The 14,371-nt window shown below is 44.7% G+C and overlaps 1 protein-coding gene across 1 annotated transcript in view; it reads right to left on the bottom strand.

Moving 5' to 3' along the window:
- Positions 1–1,053: 1,053 nt before the first annotated feature.
- Positions 1,054–14,371, bottom strand: part of satb1a (SATB homeobox 1a) — a 40,913-nt gene continuing 27,595 nt past the window's right edge. Inside the window, exons 8-11 of the mRNA XM_079571234.1 lie at positions 11,730–11,921; positions 9,160–9,315; positions 3,218–3,400; positions 1,054–1,864 (exon numbers count right to left, since the gene is read on the bottom strand). Coding sequence (XP_079427360.1) covers positions 1,139–1,864; positions 3,218–3,400; positions 9,160–9,315; positions 11,730–11,921 — 1,257 coding nt within the window. The 3' untranslated portion in view covers positions 1,054–1,138. The remainder of the gene's footprint in view (positions 1,865–3,217; positions 3,401–9,159; positions 9,316–11,729; positions 11,922–14,371) is intronic.

Genomic DNA, 14,371 nt, shown 5'->3' with positions numbered 1-14,371 from the left:
AGGTGGAGGTGTGGTGTCTCTGTCCTGTGGGTGCTCAGGTGGAGGTGTGGTGTCTCTGTCCTGTGGGTGCTCAGGTGGAGGTGTGGTGTCTCTGTCCTGTGGGTGCTCAGGTGGAGGTGTGGCGTCTCTCCTGGGTCAGTGCCCTGTAGCTGTGCTGGACTACTGCTCCCGGTGCAGACGGCTCCTCAAGTGGTGTTTCTACACTTGTCCATCAGTACCTAGCCTTACATATCTATTTAATTTACTGTGTGTGTGTGTGTGCGTGTGTGTGTGTGTGAGTGTGAGTGTGAGTGTGAGTGTGAGTGTGTGTGTGTGTGTGTGTGTGTGTGTGTGTGTGCGTGTGTGTGCGAGTGTGTCAGTTAGTGTGTGAGGGGGCGTGTGCGTAGACGGTGGGGTAACAGTTTGAGTGTGTGTGTAACGTTTGTAAAAACCCGGAGGGATGGGAGGTTGTGCCAGGGGTATTGTCTTAAATGTTGTAATCTGTAAAGCACTTTGCGATACCTTTCGGTATGAAAAGCGCTTTATCAATAGAGTTTGATTGATTGATTGTGAATTTGTCCACTGTGAGATCAGTAAAGCCTTATATTAACTTGAACTGTCTTGCATCAACACTTATGGACCAAATTTGCGACCCAACAAAGTGAACACACCCCAAGTAGGAAGCTGCGGGAAGATGATTCACTGTCTTCTTCAGTCTTCTTGTGGCACTGGACATGAATTAAACAAAAAAACAAGAATATCAACATGCATTTAACAAAACGTTTTGAAAGTTGTGTGAGGTGTCGTATTGGTCAGATTTGAGCCCAACAAGGGCATAGTATTGTAAAGACGGCAGGAATTAGATATAAAAAAGTCCCTCTGATAAAAACCTTCAAGTCCAAGTCTGGAAAGATGTTGGAGATGTTGTTGCAAGAGTGGAATGAAAACCTAATTTTGAGAAAAAGGCTTAAAGTTTCCAACGTTTGCCTGAACATTTTCCTAGAAGCGGCCATCTCCGAGAAAGGAAATGACCATATTTGGATACAAAACTAAGACGTGAAGGGAGAAAACAGATCCGAAACATACCAAATTGAGGAGCACATTTCCAAGTGGCCATATCGCTTTGACCTGCAGTCTGAGCATGACCTAAATAACCTGGTCATATATGATTCGAGTTGTCCAGCTCTGGTGTAAAGTCCGTCCGCTCCTCTTTCACACCAATGGCAGTCTGAGTTCCCACATCTGTCTCTGGGACCTCGCTGGAGTCCATACCCTCCGCCCCGGTCCCTCTCTCTGGACGGAATAGTCCTGAGTCCATCACCATTGTCCTGCTTTCTGGATGGGAAAGTCCTGAGTCTGTGCCTGTCCACTCACAGAGGCGTCCCTCAGGGCTCGCTCTTTGCCCCGCCTTTATTGTGTGAGTGTGGTGGCTATTGAAGAAGCTGCAGATAATGTGCTGGGGCAGGCCGAGCTGGGCGGACAGGGTGTAGATGGCCTCCTCGTCTGGGGGCAGCCCCACCTCCTGGATGAAGCTCTGGAGGATCCCCAGGGCCTCATTGGACACTTTTAGACGTCCCGCCTGGATCTGCGCTTGAACCTCTCTCTTACTTTCACTTTTCCAGTTGTCCTGAAACCTGCAGTCTTTACTCTCCTCACATTCCGAGGCGATTTCTCCGTCCCCGACCAGTCCGTTGGCCCTCTCCTCGGGCTCCACGCTTTCACCGCCGGGTACTCGCGCTCGTCCGGGAGTGCCCCAGCTGAACCCGGTCCGGCGGTCAGGGGGAGATGCCTCATGTGGTTGTCCGGGCGACAGATGTGGTCCTGTCTCTGGATAGGGAGACTGATAAAGGGGGAGCTGCTGTGACAGTGGGGAGATCCGCTGGTACTGCAGAAAGAAAGCAAAGGTCAGACAAAATGCATGGATACATTGCATTATTTCTTAGTTTATTTTTGTTATTTAGTGAGGACTGTACATTTTGTTCAAGTTTGTTTTTTTAGTAAATGCACTTGACCGTTCAACACCTCACTTTAAAACCCTCCTCTGTTCATTTATGGATCACTGGCTGTTGTGGTAATCATCCTTGTCCCTTGGTCGTTGGCATTTAACTGCTATTAGTCTAATGATACAGCATTTAACTTTCTAACAATGTCCAAAATTATGCATGGAGGGGGGAAAAGGAGGCTTCAAGACACCCAGAAAAAAAAAATTCTACTGAAATTGGGGGAAACCATTACATTTGGTGTTACTTCATTATGCTCTTCCATCCCAGCAGATGGGGCTGTGGCAGCAGTCAGACAGAGCTTTGAGGACACTCCCACTGGGATAGGTCAGGTTGAAAGGATTACATGCTCACCAACTTATTCCCATGAAGAATTGAGATCATAGGAATGTATTAATCTGCAAATGAGTAGCGATGAGTCACATATTTTGTCAATCAGAGACATTATGATAATGATAATTGGTCCGTACACTGAGAGCTTCAAACAATAGGCTATTATTCTAGAGAGTCTGATTCATTGGGTTCTTTCTGCTCTTTAATTCCACAGTGAGCACTACCTATTACTAATTACTTAATGTAATTTTAATAGGAACAATGTGATATACAGATAAATGTATATTTCCCTTATGGCACGAGGCATCGAGGCAATATGTAAAAGAAAATGCCACTATTTTCATGTGTTAACTGTCATTATGCAGGCTGCCAGTTTCAATTTTTGCCCTTTACAATGCATATTTGATTTAAATTTCCATAAAATGTGGATCATTCTTAGATGCCCGTGGTTTTAAATTTAGTAATCCCAGGTTTTAAATTTGGCACGGCATTAAACCTGTTTAAGGAGGTTTTTTGAAGGAGCTAGTTGCAAATGTTGAATAAAAATGAAATGGAAATTCAACAAAGAGCCATTAAAAGTTACCCACAGGTTGATTACTGTTTATGCGGCTTGTGGAAATCTTACTGTTATTGTAATTATCGTTTTTGTGTTAGCCATTTGTTTAAAGTGTTACCCAGGGTTACAAGCACAGTATCCTGTGGTGAAGTCGCTACATCTAAAGTAATGTTTTGAACAGGCTGACACTGACTGTTCAGTAACTCACTCCACGGGAGCAGATCAGCAGACGTGGGAAAACCCAGTCGGAAGTCCTGAGTCCCCTCTGTGCTCGTGAATGTGCTGATTTGCTCATTACATTTCAAACACGCGTCTCTCTAAAGTGACCTCCTCCTCGTGAGTGACTGACCGGAGCCCTGTCGCAGTTGAACGCCGCCCCCCGGTGATCCGCCGTGCTCTCCAGTTCGTAGGCAGCGTCGCGCTCGCTCTGGGGCCGGCTCAGGAACTGCTGAATGGTGCACAGGTTGTCCCATAGAGTCCTGTTCTCCGGGCTGGGCTCCTCCTTCCAATGCAGCAGCTCACACAGCCAGCCCTGCCCCAGGACACGGTGGAAAACACAATTCATGTTCACATTACGCTTCTCAAGGTGATTGTGGCATCGAAACGTTCTTATGGGTCCCTCAGTGTCGACATGTAGTATTGTATAAATTGAAATGATGAGATACAGAGCCAGTCAAGATTTTGAGCGCCCTCTGCAGGCAGTTGTGGGAATGACATGTTGTAAAACAGTAAAAATGTAAAAAATAAATGCATGATGTGTTTCTTTTAACCAATAAACGCATCATACCTTAGCAGCACCATACCTAAAAATACTCAAAACACAAGCCCCTCACTGACCGACATCACAATGTACACAATGTACACTATGACAGTGCTCAAATATGCAGAAAGACTTAGCCATATTACGACATATTTTGGCCTCTTTACAGGCATTTATCTTTTATACAATTACATGCAAGAGAGGTTAGGAACAATCCAATCCATCTGACCTTTATTTATTGAGCACTTAAAAAACAACCCAGTCGACCTAAGTACTGAGGGCAGTACAAACTGACTGAACTTCACCTGTATTAGATACTTTGACCCGGGTCGACAAGCCCACACATGGAGCTTTTGAATAAGTGGTTCTACAAAGCATGTTATCAGTCAGTTAAAGCAGTACTAAGTAACTCATGCCCCTAGAGGCCATTAGCGCCACTGCAGGTGTCATGTTGCAGTTTTTCACTCATTAATTGTCCGTGACAGTAAATACTACGCTGACAGAAAATACAAAGTGAGAGAGAGATATTGTACATCCAATTACACAATGGAGATTATTTTTTTCACTCCAACTTGGCTGTAAATACTGTTTAAGTGGCGCTAACCCACAGTTAGCTTTGCCCGTTAGCCTGTTAGCTTCTTCTTTGTGATTCCATTAGTGTGTATTGGTTGCTTCGACCCGGAGGCAGCAAGGTTGTAATGGTGGTTTTCTGGCCAGAGACACCAGGGGGAGATGAAGACCCCCCTATCATCCCATTAACACTTGTATTACCCCCAGAGGAACTACGGAAAGGATTTATTAAGCCAAACAAGTTACCTAGTACTGCTTTACGTTAACCCGTGGTTTCTCTGAGGATTATTGAGGCGTTCTTGTGAAACAGGAGGAGTCAGCGCCAAGCGGCCAATCACAGCAGAGACATATGGACACAGTTCATCTGAATATCAGAATCCATCACCAAACTCGTGACAAATATATCGTACAGTCTGAACCGAGCAGCTCATAAGGAGAATGTTCGCATTTGTTGACTATCTTAATTTCCTCCTCTTCGATCTCTGCTCCTCACCCCCTCCATACACCGCAACGTTTGGGTGACAATCTCTCCTCTGATTGGTTAAAGAGGCGTCTCCTTATCTAAGACCTAAACCTGGTCCAGAGCAGATGTTACACTGGAGATCTATCCCGCTAAAAAGTGATCAAGCCTGAACTTACCCTCTAATCCAGCTTCCTAGTATACCCCTCTGTACAAATTCAAAATCCAAAATTATGCCGAATCTGACATGCCTTTTGCTAACTCAGCCACTCTCAAGTCCACGCTGCTCCACTTGCATTTCACAGCATACGTTTGTAGAGGTTGAATCCAGGATATTTGACTGTGTGCAGGAGATGTGCTGATTGCAATTTCCATTCCGGTCTCGCAGCCCAAGCCAACACATCTGACTCGCAAACTTTCCGACCAACTCACGAGGATGCAAACTTGGGAGTGTAGAGCACAAAGCCAAGCTCGTCTCCAGCCAGTGAAGGGGAACATGATTACGGGAGCCCGCTCGGTGCTTTTGGCTGTGAACCAGCTTCGGCTCACAATGCCATCCAGATGCACCGGGCTGATACGACACACACACACATCCAAACGGCTGCTGCTGCTGCTGCCAACCGGCACGCATGCACGGGGGGGGGGGGGGGGGGGGGGGGGGGGAGAGGCTGCTGATAGAAGAGATAGAGAAAGAGGAAGAGAGAGAAATCAAACACCTGTGTGCGCTGCCATGACCGCACGCTCACCTCCAACATCACCTGCCCACATGAGGACACAGCTGGGGGGGGGCAGTTATTGGTGTGAATACACTTATGGCCAATTGCCTCTACAACTGAATATGTTGGAGAGGAAACTAACAAACTATAATGGGCACTTTGATGGACTATTTGTTCTAAGGCCAATCACAGTGAGGCAGATTTAACCCATCCCCCATTTTGGGAACCGTTTTCCAAGAGCGTTTCCAAAAATGTGTTCATTGAAGTTGACCTTAAACATGTTACAGGTTCAGAATTTTCTCAAGAAGCCTCTTTTGCTGGAATATGTTTAGTGAGTTTTATCCCAGGGAACATTCATTCACTCGTCTGGTATGAAACAGGGTTGAAAACAACATGGGGCCCAGTCTTTCGCCTGCTGCAAGAACAGCATTGGTCCAGATGAACCGGTCATTTTGTCTTGTGACACAAAAAAGGAGGTCGACTGACATATTTGTAATTACATTTGGGACAAATCCTATGTTTGAGCCTGTATAAATCTACTATTTCATTATTAGAACACATTCATACTAACTGGACAGTATTTTCCATCCATCCATCCATCCATCCATCTTCTTCCACTTGTCCGTTGCTGGGTCGTGGGGGCAGCTGTTGGAGTTGCCCAAATCACATTGCACCACGGGGGTCCACGGGAGGACGGCCTCATGATTAACCGGGCCTGTTGGTCTCTCATAAGGGGCTTCTGAACCGCTCTTTGTCTGACCCGTCACCTACGACCTGTTTGCCCCGGGAGACCCTACCAGGGGCACGAAGACCCCGACAACATACAGTAGCTCCTAGGATCATTCGGGTGCTCAAACCCCTCCACCACGTTAAGGTGGCGCTTCCAGGAGAGGTGGACAGTATTTTATGATTTGTAATGAATATTGTTATATGTGTCATTGCTTGTGGCCACATCAGTTGAGAAGCACTGATGTCCTCATATCGGGAGGTGTGGACATCACTGCACAGACTGCTGCCTCCACGACCTGGATAGATGGACGATATCGCACACCCATAGTTTGTCACAGGGAGGTGGAAGTTGATACGAATTATCCTAAGATGAAGAGGATAGTAATCAAACATCATAATTGGGTTGGGTGTTTTCATATCTTCATTATACTGTGGATAATTCCTAAATACTCACAGCTGTTTATTGCAACCGTTCATACAGCGATTTTTAGTGCTATATAAGGTTGAGGACAAAATATGTAGCACAGATCGACTCGTAACGCTGTTGTGCGGAGAAAACAGGCCTGACTAACCCCATTTCTCCACAGAAGAAAATCATCCTCAAAACAAAAGGCAATAACAAGCTTATAGTGGGCCATAAAATGAGCACAGTAGAGCCTTGCCAGGGCGCCTGTGAGTGTGCAGGCTGTACGTGTGTGTGTGTGTGTGTGTGTGTGTGTGTGTGTGCGTGTGTGTGCATGGGTGAACTATTAGAGGATTCAGGACACAATGGTGATGATGATAGCCCTCTGCTCAGTGCAGCTGCTCGCTCATTATCGTAGCCTCCACATGTACCAAAACTCCAGCTACACTAAACATTAACCATACTCCGGGCGCATATGAAGTGGATCCACCAGGGCTCAGCGTTTATCCTCAAAACTCGGACTTAAAGGTAGGATTTTTGGGTATGAAACACAACCACGACAGATACCATGTACAAATCAAATGGTGTTTTTAATGAGAACAATTGTAATGCTGATTTGTGTACTTTTATTGATACAAATTATCACGAGGAACATTTTTAAAAAACGAAATATTAAATTGCTTCGGTGATTAGTTGAGCTGTGGTTTGAGGCTTAACTGACGAGATTCGCTTGATCCAACGAGCAACAAACATCCCCCAAAAGTCCGTCCTCTTCCCGTATGAGTTGAACCAGAGCCTTTACAGATTTATATCGCTGTGCTAATTACGTTTGCTCTGTAATACAGCATCAATCTGGCTTTTGCCAAATTCAGCAGTCAAAGCAAAAGTTTCACCAAGTTTACCATTTTCATTTTCTAATTCAATTTTTTTTCTTTGTCCAGGGCATTTATCATTTGTTAAGATTCAGAAATGTTTACCTGTATTTAAAGGTGCATTATGCAACTTTTTATGTGAAAAAAAAGTTGATATAGTGCGTATTTGACCAAGTATTGGCCCAGTGGCCGTATGAGTGGTCAGCTTGGCGCCTTTACTTTTGATCACGGTGGTCTCTAGGACACTCCAGGAACAATTGTTTGAGAGGTTTTCACTGCTTACGGACCCACTCACTAGAAAACCTACTAAACAATGGAGGATTGTAGAGGCCACCGTGATCGAAAGTAAAGGCGCCATGTTGACCACTCACACAGCCACTGGGTCAAATACGCACAAATATAAACTTTCCACATAAAAAGTTGCATAATGCACCTTTAAGGCGAGACAGTATAGGGGAATTTGTGAGGAGGGGTTCAAGTTTTTCTGTCATTTTCTGTTTTCATATTTTAAATTCCTGGTTTTATTTTGTTGATATATAACTGACAAAGATTTTTTCAGAGGTTCTAAACCAGGCAGGAATGCAGGAAAAATCTCTCCACAAAAACCTTCAAAATATTAAGTCCAAGCCTGTGACGTTTAGAGTCTGTAGGAGCGACTGAAGTGGGACTGTTGTTGCAAGAGTGGAATGAAAACCTCGTTTTGAGAAAACGGCCCTATTCACCTTATTCCGCCCCGCCCACTTTTGCCACTTTTTTGCGTTGTCTCGGCACCTCGTTGTCCAGACACTTCCGGTCGAGCGCGAAGCCCGTTCATTTTAACGGAGAACGAGGGAAAATATTCTCCGCTCAAATCTGATGTTTAGTCGATTGATTTGTGTAAAATGGCCAATGTTCATTTGCACCAACATGTCGACACTGCACCGTTTCGCGGCCTGAAAACGGCTTTGTTTTCGTGTAGTGACTGATTTTATGTGGACTTCTCCAGCCCCATGTTAACACATAGGAGAAAAGGGGCGGGCACAATTCATGGCGACGCCCACGCGAGCCTCCGGAATAAGGTGAATAGTGCATATTTCTCCCGACTTTAGCTGCTGCTGTCACGCAGAAAGGAAATGACCATATTTGGATTAAAGCGTCATCTCGGTCGCCTTACGTGCTACACGAGGATAACAAACCTGTGGATATTTGTGAATGAATACGCAGCATGAGAAAAAGACTGGGGCGGCGCAATGTTGCAGGTATTTCCTGGAAATCTCTGGCTCAGGAGTGACAAAACGTCAATGTAAAGGGTAAGTTTTGTCATTTTTTATACTGACACTAAAACAGAGATGTTAAAGGGACTATATGGAGTTTAAAAATGTTAAAAATGCATGTCCTAATGTGTAGAATGAGCCCTGACCTGTTCACCACAACTGCCTCTAAAATCCTGCACTGTCACTAAAAACGGTGTTACTTTGGGTCTGAAGTGCCGTCATGCACGAGCTTAATATAGAAGCTGCAGTTACATGTAAGACCTGCGGTGGCAGTAGTGAGCATAAAATGGCCAACTTGCATCTAGTCTCTTTAAGAACGATAACCGCGGCAGCACTGTTACAGTATTTGTTTCATACTTTTAATATTTTGTGCTGGATGGCCGCAAACAAAGTTATTCCAAGGCTCTTTTCTCTGCATTTTAAAATGTGTATAGCTAATTTCAGTCTATGAAAAATGTTGGCTAATGTCTCTCAAAATGGCAGATTTCTCTGTAACGGCAGGGATGAGACCTGTGGGTGAAGGTGTACCTGGCTTTTGGAGGCAGCCACTTTAGCGAAGAGCGCCTGGGAGACCTTGGCCCTCTTCATCTCCTGCTGGATCTGCTCGTAGATGGCGGAGCTGACAGAGAGAAGCGCCGTGTCCGCCCTGGGCACGCGATCTGCGGACACCGGAGACAGGCGTGCCTACAACACGCAGACAGATAGAAGCGCGTGAGATACAGCGTTATCAAGGCAGCTGCCGGATGGCTGATAGACACTTAATACCTACGATAGACAAAAGGAAGGATTGTGTAAAGAATTAGGGCAGCAACAGGAAATATCATCTGCAACACTTAGAGCCTTATCTGAAATCTGAGCTCTCGCCGCAAATGGTGCTGAACAAAATTCATAGGTTCAACTTTGATGATCACACTGTATTTGCTCTGTAACTGAATGCAAGAGCCTGCACTGATTGTGTTGTATTGTCTCCTATTTTTATTCTCTTATTGTAGGTATTGTTTGCTATACATCTACTCCTGCTCTGTATGCCCAAGACAAATTTTCCTTTGAGCGACAGGAAAGTCAATCTGAATCTTGTGATTAGATGTGAGATACATTGATTTAAATGAAGTTCACCGTGCATGTTTTAATCATGTCAAGGAGCATCAATATTTGGAATAAGACTTTCCATCTGGCAGTCTGCAGATGGATTCCAGCCCATGGCTCTAATCGGGCGTGTTTACATTTGTTTGTCTGTAGAGGTCTAAACCACAGGGTTAGGTGTTTTTCTGAGATATACTGTAGGTACATTACTCCTCTTTCCTTTTCCTAGTTTCCCGGAAACTACTGGGATTTTACCCCTCATGGAGGTTGTTTGGTGAGTGACGGTGGAAGCGGGCGCCAGAAAATGTTCCTTATTTTTAAATCCAAAAGTGTAAACACTGGACTGGACTCTAGGGTGTTTGCACCATTGAACAGCCTTTTAGACCCTGAAAAAACAGAGGGCCAGATCTTGTGGTTCATAGCGCAGGCTGTAGAGAAGACGAATACGCAGACTGGTGGCGCTCCTTGCAATCTTCAGTGTCATACCTGGCGCAAAAAGTGGGCAGGACAGGAGGGGGGGAAAGACTCGCATTGCGATGTTGTGGTGCCGCCCCCTCCCCATGCTTTCCCCAGACCTGCGGAAGGCGGTGGGTAGCGGGGGGGGGTTCTCTTGTACATGCGTAACATGCGTGATGCAACGCGCAATGTTTAGTACAGATTAAAGAAATAAAAGTGTCCCTCCGCTGCTGCAGCCACTCGCTGCAGATCCAAGATGAGCGGGCGGGACAGAGAGGCAGCAGCCTCAGCGTTGGACACCGTTCGAATGCGCAAAGTTACGAAATGTACAGGATTTAACTGATCAGAAACTGTCATATCGGCTGCGGAGGAGTTGCAGAGTTATGTAGTAGTTGCAAGAAAACTGTAGCGTATTGGAACATTTGCGCTACAGCTGCAGGATTCTTGGAGCGGCTGAATTGGAAAAGAAAAAAAAAGTTGCTATGCGCCCTGAGCTGTGGCTACACAAGGAGCATCATCAGGAGGTAAAGACTGACACACGATGGAAATGTCACCTTAAAACTCAGATCAGACGTTGTTGTGGCACTTGAAGGCATGTGTGGTTTATTTATGGAAAACTGTTGTTTTGGTGTTGTGTTGTGGTGTTGATCTACTGTAGAAAGTAAGCCGTGTGTATCCTACGCTCTAACAGACTTTTCAAGGCAATTTCGCTTTTGTTTTCAATTTGACATCGATTATAAGGAGGAAGACAAGGCAGTGGGATGTAAAGAGGAACATAATGTGAAGGTTTCCATAGAAGAGTAGTGCTGCTTGTAATGAACCACGCCTCAGTCGGCCTCTTTTTCTTAAATAACGCCCTCTCCCTTGCAGCGCAGCCTTTAGCGCAAAACCTGCGCCACATGCAAGATTGCACGTGTACCACGTTGCGCTTAGAGTTGCGCACGGACTGCGCCAGTCACAAGATCTGGCCCAGACTGTTTCCCACTGACCTGGGTGTTCCTGGATGGGGTGACTGTTTCTCACTGACCTGGGTGTTCCTGGATGGGGTGACTGTTTCCCACTGACCTGGCTGTTCCTGGATGGGTTGACTGTTTCCCACTGACCTGGCTGTTCCTGGATGGGTTGACTGTTTCCCACTGACCTGGCTGTTCCTGGATGGGTTGATTGGTTCTCACTGACCTGGCTGTTCCTGGATGGGTTGACTGTTTCCCACTGACCTGGCTGTTCCTGGATGGGTTGACTGTTTCCCACTGACCTGGCTGTTCCTGGATGGGTTGACTGTTTCCCACTGACCTGGCTGTTCCTGGATGGGTTGATTGGTTCTCACTGACCTGGCTGTTCCTGGATGGGGTGACTGTTTCCCACCGACTCGGGTGTTCCTGGGTGGGGTGACTGTTTCGCACTGACCTAGCTGTTCCTGGATGGGTTGACTGTTTCCCACCGACTCGGGTGTTCCTGGATGGGGTGACTGTTTCCCACCGACTCGGGTGTTCCTGGATGGGTTGACTGTTTCTCACTGACCTGGGTGTTCCCGGATGGGGTGACTGGTTCTCACTGACCTGGGTGTTCCTGGGCGGGGTGCTGCACCCTGCCCCTCCGGTCAGGCTGCGCTCTTTCTCCTCCTGGTAGATGCGCTCCCTCTCGGACTCGGGCAGCTGGAGGAAGCTGTGCATGGCCCGCAGGTTGACCAGCAGGGACTGGGAGGCGTGCTTGGGGTCCTCTTCTTTGCGCAGGATCTCTGACAGAAGTCCCTGGGAACAAACATTTCAAGCAGTTTTTCAATCTGTGAACAAAAGACTGGAGTGTGTGTGTAGTAATTTATTCAGGCTTTGTTAAGAACTTAAGTATGAAGCCTTGTTTTTTTCATATATTACAATGAAGTCTGAAGAATATGCCATGTTATTGAGGCCTTATGAGTGTGTATACTGCCTAGATTAGAGATTGAAGCTGTTTACATAAGGCTAAAACAACACCAATCTAGGGATGCACCGTTACCTTTTTTTGTCAAACCGCTAAGTGTATGAGTACTTTTATTTGAATACTCACCAATAACGAACACTGCTATGTGTTCATGGCAGAAGTTTTAGCAATTAGTTACTTGACTCAGTTAAATTTTCTATCATAGTGTTTATTGCAGAAGCTAATCTGCAGCACTTGTGCTTAGATACTTGATTAAACTTTCCAAAACGGTCCAGAAGTTACTTGCCTGACTCCCTATGTAGTATTTTTTTTTATAGTACAGTAGTATTTGTGATGGTTACTTGCTATTTCAACAAGACTGGCCTCATTTTGCAGTACCCTCTTCATTTGGATTTGTGTTCTTGCAATGGTTATTTTTTCTCCTGACAGGCAGCACAGTTCAAATGTTGCTCAATATGGACATGTTATGTCTTCTTTTAAAGCTCTTCCCGAGAACATTTTAGCCTCAGGATTTGTTTTACAGACGCTTTAATTAAGTCCCAGAGCCATTAGCAGCTAGCTAGCAACATTTGCTTCCTTGCCTTGTAAACACACAGACACAGCGCTGTAGCACAACAAAGAAAATTTAGCACTGGTTAAAGTCAGCACAGACTCTGATTTAGGGAAAGTAGTCAACACCCAGGAAAACAAATCTGTTTTAAGAAGGAATTAATTTCTCTGATATTCCGAGGAAGTTCATTCCAAAGGTTAAGAGCAGCCACTGCAGAAGCTGAGCTGCTTCTCAATTTTCATTTGTTTTTTGGCGTAACTAAAAATAAGTTGATATTAGTGTGTATTTGACCTTTTAGTAACTCAGTGGCTGAATGGGTGGTAAGCATGACACCTCTGAGGAACAGCATCTGCACATTGTAACTGGAAGTGCAAGTAATGCGTCTTAATACATTAAGACTCTGTTGATTAGTTCATCATTTTAACTTAATATACATACAAGTACTTTGATACAGTATCGATATTGTATCAAAAAGTATCACGATATATATTGCAAATCCAGCCCTACTAGTTAATATCACAATATTTGTTTCTCACATAGTACTTCCCTAGCGGAGAGTCATTTCTGACACGATTCACAACGCTGCCTGGCTGAAACTCCCTCACTAAACGCAAATTATTTATCCCTTTGTGAGAAAGTATGAAGCTGGCAAAGAACGTATGGAACAATTTTGAATTCAAATGAGGGATTGTCGTGAGCCTCTCCCATAAGCAGCGGTGGGAGGAGGGGGGAGGCACTGAGCGAGTGTAGATGACGAATGCTGCTCTCTCCTGTAGATGGCACGTTGGCACAGTGCCCGGCTGCTGTGCACGGCTGGCACCAGCGCGCCTTGGGAGCAGGAAGCGGGGGGGAAACAGGGGGAGGGTAATACGCAGCCCGGCTTATTGTGATGAAAACGATAATGGCTGTAATAATAATGATATTAAGAGTGGGCTGGGCCTGTCCTCTGAGCGGCGTTTATGAGCGGGTGCCAACCAATGGGAAGGGCTATGCTGGATCTACAATTGCTACGGGCAAAGGCAACATCAGGGAGCGGAATGGGGAAACATGAAAGTCTATGAGCTAAGCACGAGCGCCTGCTGCACTTTGTTATTTGATAGGAAATAAATAATTTCTGCTAAGTCAACTTTTTAGAGCTTCTTATCATATTATGTTAGATACTAGATATCAAAAACTATCTATCTAGTATCTATCTATCTATCTATCTATCTATCTATCTATCTATCTATCTATCTATCTAGTAACTATCTATCTATCGATCTATCTATCTATCTATCTATCTATCTAGTAACTATCTATCTATCTAGTAACTATCTATCTATCGATCTATCTATCTATCTATCTATCTATCTATCTAGTAACTATCTATCTAGTAACTATCTATCTATCTATCTATCTAGTAACTATCTATCTATCGATCTATCTATCTATCTATCTATCTATCTAGTAACTATCTATCTAGTAACTATCTATCTATCTAGTAACTATCTATCTATCTATCTATCTATCTAGTAACTATCTATCTATCTATTTATCTATCTATCTATCTAGTATCTATCTATCTATCTATCTATCTATCTATCTATCTAATATCTATCTATCTATCTAGTAACTATCTATCTATCTATCTATCTATCTATCTATCTATCAACTATCTATCTATCTATCTATCTATCTATCTAGTAACTATCTATCTATCTATCTATCTATCTATCTATCTATCTAATATCT

This window comes from Gobius niger (assembly GCF_951799975.1).
Source record: "Gobius niger genome assembly, chromosome: 14".
NCBI classification, from domain to species: domain Eukaryota; kingdom Metazoa; phylum Chordata; class Actinopteri; order Gobiiformes; family Gobiidae; genus Gobius; species Gobius niger.
Note: the sequence above shows the minus strand (reverse complement) of the source record. Positions and strands in the feature narration are given on the sequence as shown.